Below are 19,173 nucleotides of genomic sequence, written 5' to 3' on the forward strand. Positions count from 1 at the left end.
CGACCTCATGTCTCAAGACAGGCTCGTATTATTTTTATTGTATTTATATTATTACACCGGTGAAAACAATGCCATCTATCGTCAGATAGCAGAAACGAATATCAAAAGAACTATAGAAATCGAGAATGCCCGAGAAGTACAACGACATCTATGGTCAAGTGGCTGAAACGCATATCGAAAATACTCGACTTGTGAGGATGTTCTCGATAATTCTAGGGATGTCATATCGACTATAAAATCGTTGCAGGGATGGCACTCAGTCACCGGTCATCGCTCTCTTCAAACCCGTCGCTTGCGACGAAGGGCTCGGCGAGTAAATGAACCTACAGACACAGCCCACTGAATTTCTCGCCGGATTTTCTCAGTGTGTAGCGTTTCCGATCCGGTGGTAGATTTTGCGAAGCACTGCTCTAGCTAGGGTTAGTGTTAGCAATAACGTCAGCTTTGAGCCCCGTGAGCTCACCTACTAGTTAAGGTTACGCTCAAAATTAAATGGTCTCTCAAGACTTAACTAGGAAAAAAAACACTCAGTCAGTCAGTAATCGGATCTACTCGAAGCGAAACAGCGAACGGATCACCTGAAGCGAAACGGAAGAAGTGAATTGTGAATTTTAAAGTGTTCGTTAGGTGTTTTAAGTGCTCTAAGTATTAATACCGTTTTAAGTTGCACTCGGTAGAATTTTTATTTATCCCGGACCTCCGCGCGTAACAATATGTGTGCCATTAGCACGTCCAAATAAAACACAAACCCTTTTTAAGGAAAAAAGCAACTATGATAAATTATAAGATAAAACGTTTGTTTAAAAATATAATGGATTACAATATATTTTAATATTAGGATTGTTTTACATATAGGTACGTACATACGAAATCGGTAAGCTGCGGTTTTGGTAAATCCAGTTATGATATTATTATTCGTTTTAATTAACATACTGCTCTGTAAATTTGTTTTAGCACTCTGAGCGCGAACCGTCGATAGATCGACTCTCTGTTAATGCGTATAAAGTTTTTTTTTTACGATTGTAGGATTACTGGTGGCCCGGAGGCCTTTCCAATTTCACAAAGACAGGTGGGCGAGCAAAGGCTCAATCTGTGAATTTATTGTGTGCATTGAATTTTATTTATTTTAGAAATTTAGAACATTATAATTATAGATTTTTTTAGTTAATGCCTTTGTATGCCCTCCTAGCGATTAAATGTTTTGGATTCTATAGTTACGGCAGTCGTTGTGGCGTAAAGACACCCGGCGTACCTACTCTTTAAGACCATGTTGAGATACCCCAAAGTCCACTGAATTTCTCGCTGGATCTTCTCATGGGGTCGCGTTTCCGATCCGGCAGTAGATAAGTGTTGGCAACGTCCTCAGGTTAGAACCCCGTGAGCTCAACTACTCGTCAGGTTACGCTGGCATAACCCTCTAAGGTGACCAGATTAAGTAGGAAAAAAAAGAGATACCGCAGACAGGCTACAATTATTTTTCTAAAGAAATACGTAGGTACCTACTTAGTACGTATTCACACGAAAGGATTCCGCAGCAAAGCGATAAGTTCGTGTGATAACAATTGGAATAGTAAAAAATTTAATTTTGGATAAACACTAGTAGTATACACCCTGTTACAACAAGCCTGCACGTATAGCTATCATTGTTTTGCCTATTTCTACCGCAGAGCAGACATGCGTCCCGGTCAGAATTATGAAACAGCCTTTATGCAACACATTTGAGACTTCGGCCTCATGTCTCAAGGTGAGTTTCGATATTCATATATCTGCAGGCTTCCGTAAACACATAATCATAAGTGAGCTTATCCAATAATTTAGGCAGTAAAAAAGGTGATAAGTATTTCCGCCTTTATTCCTTCTGCTCATCTACGGAAACAAAATAACATTACATTACAGTAGCGACAACGTAGACTTGCACAAATCAACCAAGATTTTTGTACGAAATTAAATAAACGCGCTAACTTAACTCGAGTTGTTGCTGAATATTCTACTAAAAGCAACATCAGCCTGGGGCTAAATTAATTTTAAATCATAAAAGGGACAAAAATTGTATTTTATTTGCCTAGTGGTCGCACATGCTGGGAGGTATTGCGATCCTGTGTATTTATGCCGCAGTCACGTGCTCCGATATGCGACAGCCGTCATATCATACAGTTGAAACATCGGGCAATAGGACGGGCTAGAATTCAGGTGGATGGGAGAGCGTATCATAAGCCCTCGCACTCTAAAACTGCTTTAAGACTATGCTATACTATAGTGCCACATAGTATAGCAGCGTATACTTAGCCAATAATATAACAGTGTGAACGTGTCCATAACATATACGTAATGTGTGCGATTGTTGTGCTATGAGCTATATACTATATGCTATTGTATTATAGCGTAGTCTGAAAGCGATTTAAGCTATTCTCTGTCTTTCTATCTTGAGACAAGTTTCAACTATAAATACCAGCTACTTCGATTTGACTATAATAATATACAGAAGAGGGCCCTTCGGAATAGCGCCCTAGCGGCAAACGTAGGCAGATATTCCAACTCCATACAAATTTGAATTAACTTTTACGCGATCGAGAACGTTAATAAGCTCAACCTAAGCACACAGAGATGTTTTTTTCTCGTACCATCCAGCTCTGGACTAAGCTCTGCTCGAAGGTGTTATCAAAAAAGGGGAATAATTGTTCTTTTTTTTATATTGAAAGATTACTGGTGGCCCAAAGGCCCTTCAAGTTTCACCAGGACAGGTGGGCGAGCAAAGGCTCAGCCAGGAGGAGTGGGATTTGCTAACAACTGCCCGAGCGCCTCCGAAGGAGACCCAACAACTCAAGAGCAATTGCTTCGCGATTGAATCTACTACTGGATCGGAATCGCGACCCGCTGAGAAGATCCGGCGAGAAACTCAGCGGGCTGATGCATGGGTTAGATTGCACGTCGACTTATTTGTAAAGTTCGACGAGTACGGTTACCGGGGCCCTAAGCCTGCTCCTAGTATTAGAGCTGAAGGCGTCTAATGCAAAGGTTATTGGATCTGATGGATCCGTAAGGACGTGTATAATTGTTCTATAGGGCACTCAGCCTCACAGCTGTGACATTACGGGTATTTCTGGTCATTGATAGCAACTCATCATCAGTTGTGCCGCATATTTATCTTCCTTCTAAGGCAATAAAATACTTCTTTTTCTCCACCTTATTCCACTAAGTGGGCTCGGCACAGCGAATTTTTCTATTCCATTCTCTTCTATCAGCCGTCATCTCAACTCTCACTCCTCTCTCTCTCTCTCATATCGTTATTCACATACTCTATCCATGTCTTCTTCCGTCGACCTCTTCCCCCTCTACCTTGCACTACCATTTCCATACATCTCCTAGACTCATACATCTTCTCTCTACGTATCACATGTCGATATCACGCTAACCGTCCGCTCTTTAATTTGCTATTTATCGGGGCTACTTTCAAACTTCCTTTGATATACTCAGGCAACAAAATCATATCAAAGAAAATCCAGAATGCCCAATAGGCTGTACATAATTTCAATTTTTTTTTAGGTGTTCCATCTTTTTTTAAGAAGTATTAGGTTGTAATTCGATATAATACTTTCTGATATAATTAAAGGATTAAAAAGCAAAGAATATAAAAAAACAATTACATAACAATATTTTTTATTTTTCGTCACGAAATTATTTATCAATATAATAATAATATGAAAACTAAACTATTTACATAAATATCTTTAATGAAAAAAATGTTTATCTTTATTGTTTTCACTAACAAAAAATATGTTTTTTTTTTTCAAAATAATTCATTAAGTACCTATATCTTACATCACAGCAACCGCTTGGATTTCGAGCGATTAAAAAAATGACAACTTTTTTCTCTTAAAATATACAAGTTTTTTTTAGTTTTCCGAAACTACTCTTTGGCCAACAGATCTTTTTTATTGCACGTAAAGCGCCAACATCACTTATTTAAACTAACAAACTAAAACATAATAATATATTCATCCTATCACTGAGATTGACGAAAATAATGTGATGTTCCTTTAATGTTCATTTAATTAACCTAAATATGAACTATTTAAGTACATTTAATCATAATACGAGTTTATGGCAACCGCTTTTAAAAAACTTAACCTATGTGTGATCCTAATAATAAATCATAAATAAGAAAAAAAATTGGAATGTTTTCGAACTACCACAGACTAAACTATTTACGGTAACAACAAGAATTAAAAAAGATATTTTTAGTTTAATGTTAAATTTAATTATGTACTATAATTAATTACGTTACTAAGTCAGAAAATTCGTTTCTCTTGAACAACCTTGTATTGACGCTAACGTCGATAAATATATTAGAAAAAAAAAACAATCTCTATGGACATGTCACCTTTGACAGCTTTCATAATTGACAGGTCAAGCCAGACGTACCGTATGTTTCACCAACAATATAACACACACATTTTACAACCTTTGTTTCTTCTATAAGATCAAACAGTGAGCTTATATTAATATTACACTACAGACGACCGAACGTGGCACATTTGACAGAACAAACGTCAAAGATTTGACACAAGCTTTACGTATTTGGACTTAATTAATATAAGTACATATTTATTTATACATTTTCGGTGTGACAAATTAGCAAAAACTCACAGTTAAGTATTTGTTTCATTATAAAAATCTGTGAATCCTGACATATTTTAAATTATATTTATTTTAAATTATAAAAAGTTTACGTTTTTATAGAGACAGCGGTTACGTGGTCTTTTTTTGTGAATATCCAATTGAGCGTATGTATTTTAGTATACTATTTACATACAAAATTCGCTGACGTCAAATTCGACTCGTCCTTTTTAGACTATAATATAATACGTATAGTTAATAGAGTTTTGTAAAATATGATGTACATGTAAGTCCGAAAGGATTATTCCTCGTACTCCTAATATTATTTTGTTCGTGTTAACGTAATTTAGTAATAACTCAAGTTTGGTTTTTGTTTTTGAGTAATATGTACGTTGTATAATTTACTTATCGATTATACGCCATAGAGAGGTATACAAAATAATTCAAATGATCTCATTGAGACGACTAAAGAATTGACAAGAACAGTTGTACGGAAGGCAGATAGTTGATGGCAGTATACTTGTATACTAGACTTATTTATTATCAACAATAATAATATCATAAATATGCCACGTCACGATTCGTTGACCACCGATTCCAACAACATTTCAGAGAAAAACACCTATCTATGTGCTCATTTCTACATTCTAAGCAATTTAAAAACCATCAGGACATCTCTATATATTTATAATCAAACTTTGACAATTCAGTATAACCCTTAGTTTGAGTCGTTTTACTAATAAATGTCAAATTGTGCTGTCAAAAAGCATCTCAAGTTTTCAATGGAATTTAAGATAATAATATTTTATTAATTATCTTTTAAATTTATTCGATTTTATAAGAATATTCCTCGAAAATACTTTTAAATTTGTCTCTTTTTTGTCATGGAAAGATTCACTTAAAATGTTAGTTAATACTTAAAAGGACGGTAGAGCAGACGAGACTTACGACCCATCAGCAGAACAGAAACTTTAAGTTACAATTAAAATTGTAGCATATTTTTGGGACTTGTATTCCGTGGAGCAATGCATGATGAGCGGACCGAGTGTCACATTTATAAAATTCATTTAAAAATACATGTATTATACCTTTACAAAACATTCGTGTGGACGGACATCTGTAAACTAAGCGATACAATTCTGTCAAATGAGGAATGCGAAATAATAGGTAGAAATGAGCTAATTTGCACAATTTTATTTAACCTATATATGTGTTACTCACATTCAATTAATTTAAGACGATCATCAGTTTAACTATCAACGACAAACTCCAAGCATCACCTCATGAGGCTTGGATAAAACGAACGCGCATCAGTGACATCGAATCTTTAACATTAGTATCCCCGTTTACGTGCGCAGCATTGTATCGGACGCCACTGTTTGAATACAGCGGCACGTCTTGAGATAATAAGTCGAAATCTTAATTGGAGAGTAACAGTTTTCGAGGATTCAAACCGAAACTGGTGCAGCAATAAACGGGAGTACCAAAATATCAATATCAACGAATGCGCGCTGACCATATTTAATTAAATACCTAGCGTTTGAAATTCGATAAAATTTGTACTTTTATTTTATCGATAAACAACATCGATGTTGCTCAACACCTCCCTAAAATATCTTTAACAATTCAAAACGCAGTTATAGTTTTCTTGTTCATTTTCTGATTTCACTTTGATGAAGTTTGGATTGTCCGTCTTTATGTCGGGGCCCTTCGGTCCGAACTGGTAGACCAGTCTCGCTGTCGGGACGGAGACCAGCACGGACTGCCGGTAGTGGTACCGCATCGCTCGGCTGAACTTCTCGAAGGTCATGTTGTCATTTTGTTTCATCTTGCCCCATAGTTTTGCGACTTCGTCCGGTTTCACGAATCTGAGGATGAAACAGAAAAAAAATTGTCAAAATTGGCATATTACTTAATGTCCTACCGCTGACAATACACGTCATTTCGGATCCTCCCGATCCACTAACGGTGATTTTAGGTACCTCAAGCACCGGTCATCGTTCTCGTCGAACCCGTCGCTTGTGACGAAGGGCTCGACGAGTAAATTAACCCACAGACATAGCCCACTGAGTTTCTCGCTGGATCTTTTCAGTGGGTCGCAATAACGATCCGGTGGTAGATTCTGCGAAGCACGGCTCTTGCTACGGTTCGTGTTAGCAACGTCGTCAGGTTTGAGCACTGTGAGCTCACCTACTAGTTAAGGGTACGCTAAAATAGCCTCTCAAGGCTATCAGCTTAGGTAGGACAAAAAAAAAAGCTGACAATGTTATTATAAATTCTAATCCTAATACTCCTGACAATGGTCGTAATGGTTATAAAAAAAACAAGAGAAAAGCATGTTTGGTTGTTTGTTTTTTGATCGCCCACCGAAAGTAAAATACGATCAAATATGTTAATTGTATGTAGGGCAATAGGGTAATTTATCTACGCCCAAACTCATGGAAACGTACGAAAATAAATATTAAACAAACCCATGTGTGTATATGTATTTTTTGCTGTTTCGAATTGTAAACAATAAATCGAGTGGTGCACAATAAAAATAAAGTCAAGTTGAATGTATTTATATGTAATGTTCACATACAACAAATCAAATGTAATTAAATGAATTCCTACATAGATCTGTGAGTACAGTGTGTTTCTTTCTGCCCGAGTCGCAGGAAAACTGTGTTCAGCACGGCAATGCATGCAGACTTGTATTAAAAACCACTCAAAAATTCTCTTGAGTATCAATAGGGAACGTGAGGGAATCATTTTTGCAGTTCAAAACCTGATTCTATAATAGTTTTGGTGAAAACAACAGCAAAATCCTTATTTTTAGATTGATGACGAAACCCGCCAAGAGTTCGTGAGCTTACCAAAGCCCGTAGACGCCTCGTGTGGAGGGATAATTTTCGTTGGCTACCCTCCAAAAACGGATAATGACTACATTGATAATATCATTGCTAGCTTGATTATTATTTAGTACCGCCCTGTATAAAGCCGTAGAGCATGTCAAGTTCTCATGCAAAGTGTCCAGATAATTGTGATACGGAGTCAAGGATAACCTCGTCATTACTGCAGGCGGTGGCAGGCACGTCGCTAAGAGGACTGCTCGTTTCTTACGCAACATTCGCGTTAGCTAATGATGGTAACTCTTTGATCGGTATTACGCCGCTTTGTTTTTCAGCAAGGCGTGACGTAGCTACGACCCGCTCGAAGACTGCTTTGCCTCTTGCCTTAATAATTTTAAGAGGCACATCTTTCAAGGCTTTGAGTAATTGTGGTGTGGGTTTTTGTTATTGCTAGATAGGTGGACGAGCTCACAACCCACCTGGTGTTAAGTGGTTACCGGAGACCAACGTAAATGCCGCCACCCACCTTGATATATGAGTTCTAAGGTCTCAGTATAATTACAACTTTTGCCCCAACCTTCAAACCGAAATGCATTACTGCTTCACAGCAGAAATAGGCCGGGTGGTGGTACCTACCCGTGCGGACTCACAAGAGGTCCTACCACCAGACTGCTTTGCTTTGCTTTGTCTAAATATTTTTAAGAGGCACATCTTACAAGTATTACAGTAATTGTAGCGTGGATAAGCGTATTAGATTCAAACAACAAATGTTACTGTGTTAAAAGGATTTTGATGTGAAGCTTTATTTATTTATTGCATGGGCAAGTGGACGAGCACGTGATCCTTTGGTTACTAAAGTTAATTCACTTTGCGGATGTCAAATTTTTACTACGTCATACCTTCATCGTATAGAAGGGGAATATAACGATGGCACAAGGCTGGGAGCATAAGGTCTAGGAAGTCGTCATCTTAATAAGATCTATAATATTACTCGCATTCGGAAGAATTTCAGATAATATCTAAGGTCGTGCTAATCTATTCGTGTCTGTAATTAAGTGATCAAATCTCCGTGATTCAAGATAAGACCTAGTTCATATCGATACTATGGGTTCCGAATATATTTTCATGTGACTTTCATTAAATACGAACATTTTAACTTTATTGACGTTTTAGTGACAAGGACATAATTGGCAGCTGTCAAACTGCTTTCAAATTAAGCTTTGTACTGTAATACTCCTCAGTCAGAAGACATTCGTTAAAAATATAAAGGTTTTTTTGAATTTTTACGTATCTACACGTAATGTGTCCCGTGGAGACAATCGGGACACATTAACTATGATTTCTACACTTAATAACCAAATAATAGAATTTTAGAGAGATGCATGCTTTATAACAGACTTCATAAAAGGAAGGTTTTTTCAGGTTTGGTAGGCAGCGGCTTGGCTCTGCCCCTGGCATTGCTGAAGTCCATGGGCGACGGTAACCACTCACCATCAGGTGGGCCGTATGCCCGTCTGCCTACAAAGGCAATAAAAAAAAAAATTAAGGCAATTTTTTATAGACTAATAAAAACTGCACGCCTAGAGGGATACATACATTCACAGCGACTCAGAGGTGATTACGTGCTGCTAATTAAAATCCAGAACCAAAACCTCTCGTTAGATTTGTTGAACTGTTCAAATTTAAAATAATTTTTCAATTATTTTACATAATTAGGTACAGCGGAACCCCAAAACAATTAAATATGGTGATGCAAAACATCGTAGCACGCGATCGGCCATTGCAGAAGCGTTTTATATTGAACAATCATCGCTGGAGGCCTTACTTGCGACCTTTCATTATCAGGACATTCAAGGTTCAGGCTGCTAGTCATGGTGAAAAACTAAATAAAATCGTACTTTTAATTAAGACCCAAGAATTGCTTTTAAAACTAAGAGCGCTCTTCAGTGTTTTTAAAATTTTCTTCTAAAAGGTATATTGAACTTTATACTCTTGGAATAAAGAACACTTTCATTGCTTTTATTTCTTACTACATATAAATAAAAAAAACCTAAATTAAATTTACATTTGTTTTTAAGCAGACGACTGTCATCTATAAGTTGTATAATTTAATGGTCAAGTTTCTGTAACACGGAATAAATCATATTTGTTCAAGTTCGAAATATGCAATATTGACTGACTCGGTACAATCAATTATCATCTTTATTGATACGTACAGAAAGACAATTTTTATTGATGTAACTAAAATTTACATTAGAATGTTCTAGTTTTGTTCTAAGAACAATCTTAATTTAAAATTTTTGTTTTATATCAATGGAAAAGAAAGTAGGATCTCATCGGATTGTTATTTTGAGTGTTAGCAAATTAATTCAAATATAAATTGTAACATAATTATTTGATATTAAGTATTTTTGACTATGTTAGACCTTTTTTTTCCCTACCTATACTGATAGCCTTTAGAGGCTATTTTAGCTTCACCCTAACGTGTGTAGGTGAGCTCACGGGGCTCAAACCGGAGTGATGCTAACACTGACCCTAGCAAGAGCAGTGCTTCGAAATATCTACCACCGGATCGGAAACGCGACCCACTGAGAAGATCCGGCGAAAAACTCAGTGGGCTGTGTCTATGGGTTAATTCGCTCGTCGAGCCCTTCGTCGCAAGCGATGGGTTCGACGAGATGTTAGACCATTACCGGCACGTACGCCAATGACGGTAAAAATTACTAATGAAAAAACCCAAGAATTAATCATAAAACAATAGTATTTCTATAACACGTTCTGGGTAGTGAATCAATTAAAAATATTTGTGTTAACCGCAAAAATAAAATGAATAACCGTTACAATACTCCTGACGTCAATGGTCTTGTTAGACTTACAGGCACTGGCCTCTGATATGGTTTAAATTCGCTTGCATTAATAAAATATTCAAGATAGACCGCATCGAATCGACGATCCAGCGGCTATCCCAAGAAACATGACTGGTCAATATATTTTTTAGATAGCACGCAATGCAACACATCTGAAATCAGCTGACAACAGAGTTATTGACCTTTCGGTAACGATTTCAGTATTCTCATTATAATATGAACTGACGGTAAATTCAGATATTTGTGTTTAGCAAATGAATATTGTTTCTTTTTCATGTTAGAACTTCTTTTTTTTATTTCTTAGATGGGTGGACGAGCTCACAGCCCACCGGGTGCTAAGTGGTTACTGGAGCCCATAGACATCTATAACTTAAATGCGCCACCCACCTTGAGATATAAGTTCTATGGTTTCAAGTAGTTACAAAGGCTGCCCCACCCTTCAAGCCGTAACGCATTACAGCTTCACGGCAGAAATAGGCAGGGTGGTGGTACCTACCCGTGCGGACTCACAAGAGGTCCTACCATCAGTAATTACGCAAATTATAATTTTTGCGGGTTTGATTTTTATTACACTATGTCACCGTGGAAGCCAATCGTGAACGTTTGTTGGGTACGTATTTCATTAGAAAATTTGGTATCCGCCTGGCATTCGAACACCGGTGCATCGCTCAACACGAATGCACCGGACGTCTTATCCTTTAGGCCACGACGACTTTACTGTCTTTTTGGCTTGAGATTAGTTAATGGCTCGAACCTGAGATCCGTCGGGTCGGGGCACACTACGCCGTAAGCACTTTAAGTACAATGCAATAAACTATAACATTAACCTTGCGTTTTAGGCTTGAAGAATAAAATGTGATTTTGGATGCTTGATGCGTAGAGGCGAGGTCAGGGCCTTGTCGTGTATCAGCTGCATCAGTGAGGCCAAGGATGGACAGGAATTACGTGACGCGAATCAAAAAAAAAAACAGACGGCTCAGTGAAATTATGACAATTATTATCTTATTGCGGCAAATTATGAAGGAAATGTAGTATTCGTTCGTGAAGAGGACTTGAATTAGGATCTCGTGGATGCCAAACGGATAATGGAAATTGGGATGTGTAAAAACGATCGAAGAGTATAACTCCGAAACAGTTTTTTTTTTATTGCTTAGTTGGATGAACGAGCTTACAGCCCACCTGGTGTTAAGTGTTTACTGGAGCCCATAGACATCTACAATCTACATCGCCTCTGGAATACGCTTACTTGGAAAATTGATGCGTCTCAAGAAGGAGCTAGGCTGTTGGAAGGGATACGTATTATTTTTGTAGTGGTTAGCCACATGGAGACCGCCAGCTACCTCGTTAGAAGAAGCACTCCCGATCACACTATAACAACGACTACTACCCTATTATTAATTAGTTAACAAACCAATGGTCCCCGCGCGTGTTGATAAGCTATCATTAAAACAACGAGTGTGCTTTGACCCTACTGATAAAAGTTCATTTAATCGCGCTAAAGTTTTAATTAAGTTCGAAAAACTTTTAAAAATAACATGATATTTGCTCTGTATATTTTTTATTATAGTTTATCGGAGCAGAAAATTGTCGAAATTGATATGATGATGTTAGAAATACTCATGTCAAAATAGTGTAGGTCTAAATGGATAATTAGGTCTTGTCTTTATGGACAGAAGCAGCAGTTGTGATATGAAAATCTCCTTTTTTTAAGGGATTTTATGACCTGGTAACTAAGACCTTTAGGTCAAGTCTTATTTTCATTTTTATGAAAAATGATTATATGGAGTGAAATGAAATGAAATGAGATGAGATGATATGGGATGAAATATCTCAGTAAAATGGTGGTTATTTACTACCGAGACTTTTTCAATGGGCTTTTTGGAGGATCCCGAGAAGCTACGTCCAGCGGCTTTGTTTCATTTTCCCACATTTGTGCATTTTCACAGATATTAAACAGTTAATAAACCACCGTTATTACATATTTAAACCTGAAGAAATACTAAATAGACAAATTAAAACAAATCACACAAGTTCACTCCTCGCGTTCCCGCCAAAAAGTCATGAAAATCTTCCCGATGCGACATGTCATAGTTTCAATTGCATTGTAATAACAGTTTTAGTGGCCTTAAAACAAGTGCACTATTTCTTTGAAACAAAAAACGGGTAAGGTGGCGATACGGCCACATGGTATACTCCGCACCTATAACCATTATAGATAGAACTAGATTCGTATTATTGCAGAAAAAAGAACTGCAAAATAACAAAACAAGATTCTTGGAAATCAGTACTAAAAACTAGTTCTAAGAAAAACGCGTGTGTAGCGGCGAGTCGTTTCGAAAATCAGTTATTTCGTGAAATAACAGATTCGTCTATTCAAATTAAAAAGAATCAAAAATAAAAATCCTTAAAAATACAGTTTAATAGATATTCGAGTGGAAAATTTGCAAATTTTAACATCATTTACTTTTTTAGATGAAATATGTTGGACGTTATTTTCCAAAACGATATCTCCTAGTTCGAACATTAGGTAATAAGCCGACTGAAGTGTCTGCACTCTCCGGTTTTTTGTGCATTATAAAACAATAGTTATTTCGTTGTAAGGTTGTACAGTCTGCGGTTCAGACTTTCTTACAGTGCAATAAAATGATGAATCACCATTACTTAACTATTCATATTAAACATCTTTCTATTAAAAACGTTTCAAGTGCGATATAAATTGCCTTTATTTAATTAATAAGATTTTTTAATTTAAATCGATTAATAATATTCAGTTTACAAACGATACTTTTCAATTAGTAATTTAAATTCATTCATAGTCCGTTGATGCTGTGTCTAGTATTCATACCTCGGATTGAAGGAGGACACGTCATAACATAACGCCTGGGGAAACACCGACTGGGGATTTCACCTTCATAGTACGCGGGAGTAACGATCTCTATATACGCACTATCACAAGTTTCAGGTAATAACTCATTCAACAAAATGTAAATAATGATGCGGGGACACGTTGATATGTGTGTACTGATGTGCCACGGTCTACGTACAGTAACTACCAAAGCCCAGACTGACACCTCAGCCCTGAATTAAATAGAAGCAGAAATTACCTTGCCCTTCAAACTAAAAAGCGATAGAAAAACCCAGGGCCAACAAACTAGACTGCAAACCATGAGTAGTAGAGCCCGCGTCGATACACACCTGCACCACTTTCAATAAAAAAACTATAAACACTAGACACTGCTAGATTTGATTCAACCGTGTGCCAATTCGCTTCCAAGAATCTGAGAAGCCGTTACACAGTGACGTCACCACAGAGCTGTGTGCTTTGTATGGAGTTGGAACGTTTGCCTACGTTTGCCGCCAGGGGCGCTGTTCCAACTGCATACAAATTTTAGCTAACTTTTACGCTATCGAGAACGTTAAAATACTCCCACTAAGCACACAGCTATGTTGGTCTATCACGTGACCAAAATTATACCTCTTAATATAGAATGTTATTATTTTATTGCTTCATAGTCAGCTTGATGTTTAGCAATTACTTCATCTCATAATGCAGGTGACATTCACATAGTGGACAGTAGCCGGATGGCTTAAGATCATGCGAGTCTGGTTTGAGGATCTACTGTAGCAATTCCTTTAACGGGCAAACATTTAAATGATATTTTAATTTTTTTTTCTTAAACAATTAGTAAGTGTGCATTAAGCTAGTTATACTAACTATGGTAGACCATTAAATTATTATACTACCATTAGTATACAATACACACAAATTGACCTCGTAGTTTGAACACACAAATAATTACTTTATTCCGAACTCTAGTATTTCTATTGCTTGATTTAGTATATAATTTCCGGCTTTAATAATTCAATTTCGGTTAATAGTGATTTTAGTTTACAGCATATTGTATTTGTTAACACAGTTAGATATTAGTACAAGGTTGTTTACACGCATATGGTTTTTTACTGGTGGTAGGACCTCTTGTGAGTCCACACGGGTAAGTACCACCACCCCGCCTATTTCTTCCGTGAAGCAGTAATGCGTTTCGGTTTGAAGGGTGGGGCAGCCGTAGTAACTATACTGAGACCTTAGAACTTATATCTCAAGGTGAGTGGCGCATTTACGTTGTAGATGTCTATGGGCTCCATAACCACTTAACACCAGGTGGGCTGTGAACTCGTCCACCCATCTAAGCAATATAATAAAATATGGATGGGTACGTGAGCTGAACTTGAGGTTAAAAATCGGGAGAAAAGTATGCCTTCAGACCGAAACACGTCACTGCAGAATTAGACATAAGGAGGTATGTACCAGGAGTCAGATCGTATTAGCGGTGCTCTGTGCTATATAGCAGTTTATGATGTCCTCGTAATATTTAAAATGAACATAATAAATGAGATTTTAAACTAGTATCTTGAACAATGTGATTGGAACAGGTTTTTCATCTTAATAACTCGTTATACTTAATTATGTACTTCATTAAATAATTTAACATTCAAAAAATAACAAACCGACACGCTTTGCTAGGCTAATTAGGAGTAATTTTGTATGTATGGATTAACAGACGAGCCCGCCAAATGTTAAGCGGCCACTGGATACATCACGGGGAAGTCGTGAGCTCATGAACGCTTTTTTTAATCTTATAATCAGTCTGTTCGGACCGATTCATAGTTGTGACGTAGCATCGACCCCGTAATCTCGTCAGCACTTGTGATAGCGACGATACAGATCGCGGTTTACTATTTTGTTTCACGTTTTCCTCATTGCGTCCCTCTCGCGCCGCCCGCTAATTGATGTAGTGAAACCGCGACGCGATGTGTGTCATGCGGCAACTCGGAAGGCGGGTTTTTCGTAATAAAACGATTTAGCTGTCAATTGATTGGTTTGTTTACTTTTTTTTTGTTGACATTTTTATTATAGATGTACTGAAGTAATATTATCGCGCCCGTACTTGCATCTATTGATTCAGATTTTACTGGCATGACATTATGTGGCTACCTGTGTGCTTAGTGAAAGTTTTTTAACTTCTCGATCGCGTTAAAGTTAACTAAAATATGTATGGAGTTGGAACGTTTGCCTACGTTTGCCGCTAGGGGCACTGTTCCAACTCTATACAAATTCGAGCTTTTACATGATCGAGAAGTTAAAAAACTTTCATTAAGCATACAGAACCGACGGATGGCCTGCGGCGTATTGACGCGGACACCTAGCGGGTTAGCATCGCGTGATTTCTTCGCTGAAGAAGTCAGCGGAATTCTACATTAGTGGATAAGCATTAGGGTTCATAATTGCTTAGAAAATTCGATCACTGTCCCAGCAACAATCATAGTTCCATAAGTCCTAAGAACTAAATGCTAGACTAAGATGCTTTAAAGTTAATGGAAAGTACGTGAATTGTACTGAGCATGGCTAAAGAGTCACAAGTGAGGGTTCATGTAAACAAATCGTCCAATTCAAATTTTGTTTGTTTGTTTAGATTTTACGGTTTCGCGTCTAAATTCTTCAAAGCCTTTAAAAATTGCATACACACGTTTTCAGAAGCACAAAAATGGGCAGTGTATCATTCATCCAGAAAATAGTATTATATAATTAATCCCGGAGTATATAATATGTTTTGTTTTATAATCTTTTTTTTCTAAAGTTGCGCAAGTGAAGTCCCGGATAAAAATTAGTGATAAATTAATTGTTTACATGCGCACATAAACGAGTTATTATTTTTTCTCAATAAAAAGGTCATAAGCTCTACGCACTAGAATATTATCTACATTTCCAGTTATTGAGAACGGCGCGTAATGCCAGTTTTAGTAATTAGTATTCGTACTGATATTACAAGATATGTCTATGTACATACTAGGTGTTTCCTGTGATTCCGCTGTATTCGTTTTCGGATAAATAATTAAATGGGAGCTCACTTTGGCAAGTCCTTTCAACTACACTGTTGCAAGATCATCATACACTGAGGATAATTTACTTAAAAATTTAAAGGCCCAAGATCCTCCGACATTATGACAATCAAGGAATATCTCTTACCATAGCTCGCCGCTAGACAACTGAAATCGATAGTAAGGTTTTTTTTTATTGCTTAGATGGATGGACGAGCTCACAGCCCACCTGGTGTTAAGTGGTCACTGGAGCCCATAGACATCCACTACGTAAATGCGCCACCCACCTTGAGATATAAGTTCTAAGGTCTCAAGTTACTTACAACGGCTGCCCCACTCTTCAAACCGAAACGCATTATTGCTTCACGGCAGATATAGGCAGGGTGGTGGTAACCACCCGCGCGGACTCATAAGAGGTCCTACCACCAGTAATTACGCAAATTATAATTTTGCAGGTTTCATTTTTATTACACAATATTATTCCTTCACCGTGGAAATCAATCGTGAACATTTGTTGAGTACGTATTTCATTAGAAAAATTGGTACCCGCCTGAGATTCGAACACCGGTGCATCGCTCAACATGAATGCACCGGACGTATTATCTGTTAGGCCACGACGACTTCAAGGTGGATTAACAAAGTGCATCATCAAATGTAAGTAAACCATAACTCTCAAACACAAAACTCTTCATCAGAAACGTGCCAGTATTTGCGCGATGCTTGAACTTACAAACATATAAACAAATGCATAAACTCGCGAGTATTCGCAAAGCGTAGATACGACATTACAACGCAAACAAGTTTTATGAATATATTCAACAAACAGACATAGCTCTAAGCTCTATTACAGTTTAACGCTTATTTAATATGTATAGATTGGTTCCCATAATCCTCACATCAGTAATTGTAGTTCATACAAGTCTCTGTGCTATCGCTGTAGATAATATTTGTGTTAATATGATTCATATCATCATATGACAAGTACATTACGTTCAAGAACGATGACATAACGTATCAAGATAAACACATATTTTTTTTACGCTTATAAATATTCAGTTTTTACTTGAGATTATAAACTCAGAATCAGTGTTATTGAGTCAATAAAGAACCGGATGATTATTGTGTATCTATACAAAACTCGCCCGTACGCAACTTCCTTACGTGTGACGTCATTTGTGGCCTAAACGCCTCGTGACGATTGGGAAGTGCCTGTAAAGGTCAAATTAAATAAAAACATTTAGATTTAGCTATGACTGCCTACCAAGACTCAAACATCACACCCGGGATAGTCAACACGCTACATCTTGGTGCGAAAATGCTACACTTATTAGGTTTTATCTAGACCTTAAAATGTAATTATTGATGGATCGTTTTAATAAAACTATTTCATTCACTATACTATTTTGTGGTTTTATTTATTACTGGCATCCATTTGTCTGTTGCATTGCGAAGTGGTCATACCTCCACTAATCTTGTCAATCAGATGTAGCTTTAAGTTAGAAACATTAGTAGCCTGTGCTTGGATACTACTTTGGTGGGGACCGCCTCAGGCCACGGGGCCTTATCACTAGTGGGAGGGAAACACGTTATTTTCTTATAAGTTATAATGGTGGGACGGGTTTGGACAGGACCCGTATGGGATGTATCTACTATCTCGTCTAGTATACGGTTTCAATAGATGGTGAATACTCCAATGGACGTTTTAGAGTAAGCGACCGCAATCACGTTGTTGTCTATGCGCTCCGCTGAACACAACATCAGACAGGCCAAAGCCTGCTCAAAAAGCGACCTATATATTATCCAGATATCTTACCTGTACTACCTTGAACCGTCCAGCCAATATAATCGTTAAAAACCTTGAAGCGATAGTATGTTACATAAATTACCATCCTATTTGAAAAAGTCGTAAGCGGCATGAGCTGTGTATTGAAACGCTCATGCTGTTTGTTTAGATACGACCTTATGATGATTCGCTGTTTAGGAACATCCTTGTAGCGGTCAAACACCTTTCATTGAATGTTCGTGTTGTTTATTTGTGTTTGAGATCAGCAGTTACACTGGTCGCGTAGTTTTTTTTCTTCTAGCTATTCGCTGGTAGCCTCAGAGGCTATTCTAGCTACGCCCGGACGAGTAGGACGAGTAGACACTAGTCCTAGCAAGAGCAGTGCTTCGCAGAAACTACCACCGGATCGGAATCGCGACCCACTTAGAAGATCCGGCGAGAAACTCAGCGGGCTGTGTCTATGGGTTAGTTCGCTCGAAGACGGTGACGGGTGCTTGAGGGTCTTATACTTTGCGTTGCCCCGATATGGTCGGATAAGCTAGCAGAATATTGGCAGTTGTTGGACTGTAGATGTACATACGGGATCGCCTTAAGACATGAGACATGTTCCAATAAGAAAGCGGTTCGTTCATTAAGCTTGAGACCGTATGTACTAAGTGCTCATAGTAACTATGTTTTAGTCTATTAATAACAAATTGCTCGGTAGCAAATTTAGCAATATTAGACACTGTACTAACAACACTGTTATTAATTTTAATTTACGTTCCACAACATGACATTATCTAAGCGCCTTTTTTTCCTATCTACTCGCTGGTAGCCTAAGATTCTATTCTAGCTACGTCCTGAAGGCTAGGTGAGCTCACGGACTCAACCTACAAGAATTTGCTAAGCCCCTATCATAGACGGCTGGACATCTAGTGACTGAAAATCTTTTCAGAAGTTGTGATAATGATTAAGTAAACGTGTTAATTAAATATGTTTCATTAGAAGTACATTTTAGGTTCACTTATGACAGACGGGCTATATAAAGAAATTTTGGATGCCGATTTATCAACTACATTTGCATTGAAGTGTACATTTAAAGTTTGCCAGTCGATCCAGTCGATATTTCGATGATGTGATACTCTTAGGTTGGTCTGTAACGTCCCACCAGCACCTTAGTTCCAAAGAGTAACAAGTCTGAAGCTCAATAAATTTC

General features: G+C 37.6%; 1 protein-coding gene across 1 annotated transcript in view; it reads right to left on the minus strand.

Annotated features, from left to right (window-relative positions):
* Positions 1 to 4,296: 4,296 nt before the first annotated feature.
* Ets (transcription factor Ets) overlaps positions 4,297 to 19,173 on the minus strand; it is a 32,322-nt gene continuing 17,445 nt past the window's right edge. Inside the window, exon 2 of the mRNA XM_089734362.1 lies at positions 4,297 to 6,485. Coding sequence (XP_089590488.1) covers positions 6,236 to 6,485 — 250 coding nt within the window. The 3' untranslated portion in view covers positions 4,297 to 6,235. The remainder of the gene's footprint in view (positions 6,486 to 19,173) is intronic.

The sequence above is a fragment of the Bombyx mandarina genome, chromosome 17 (genome assembly GCF_030267445.1).
Source record: "Bombyx mandarina strain Sakado chromosome 17, ASM3026744v2".
NCBI classification, from domain to species: Eukaryota; Metazoa; Arthropoda; class Insecta; order Lepidoptera; family Bombycidae; genus Bombyx; species Bombyx mandarina.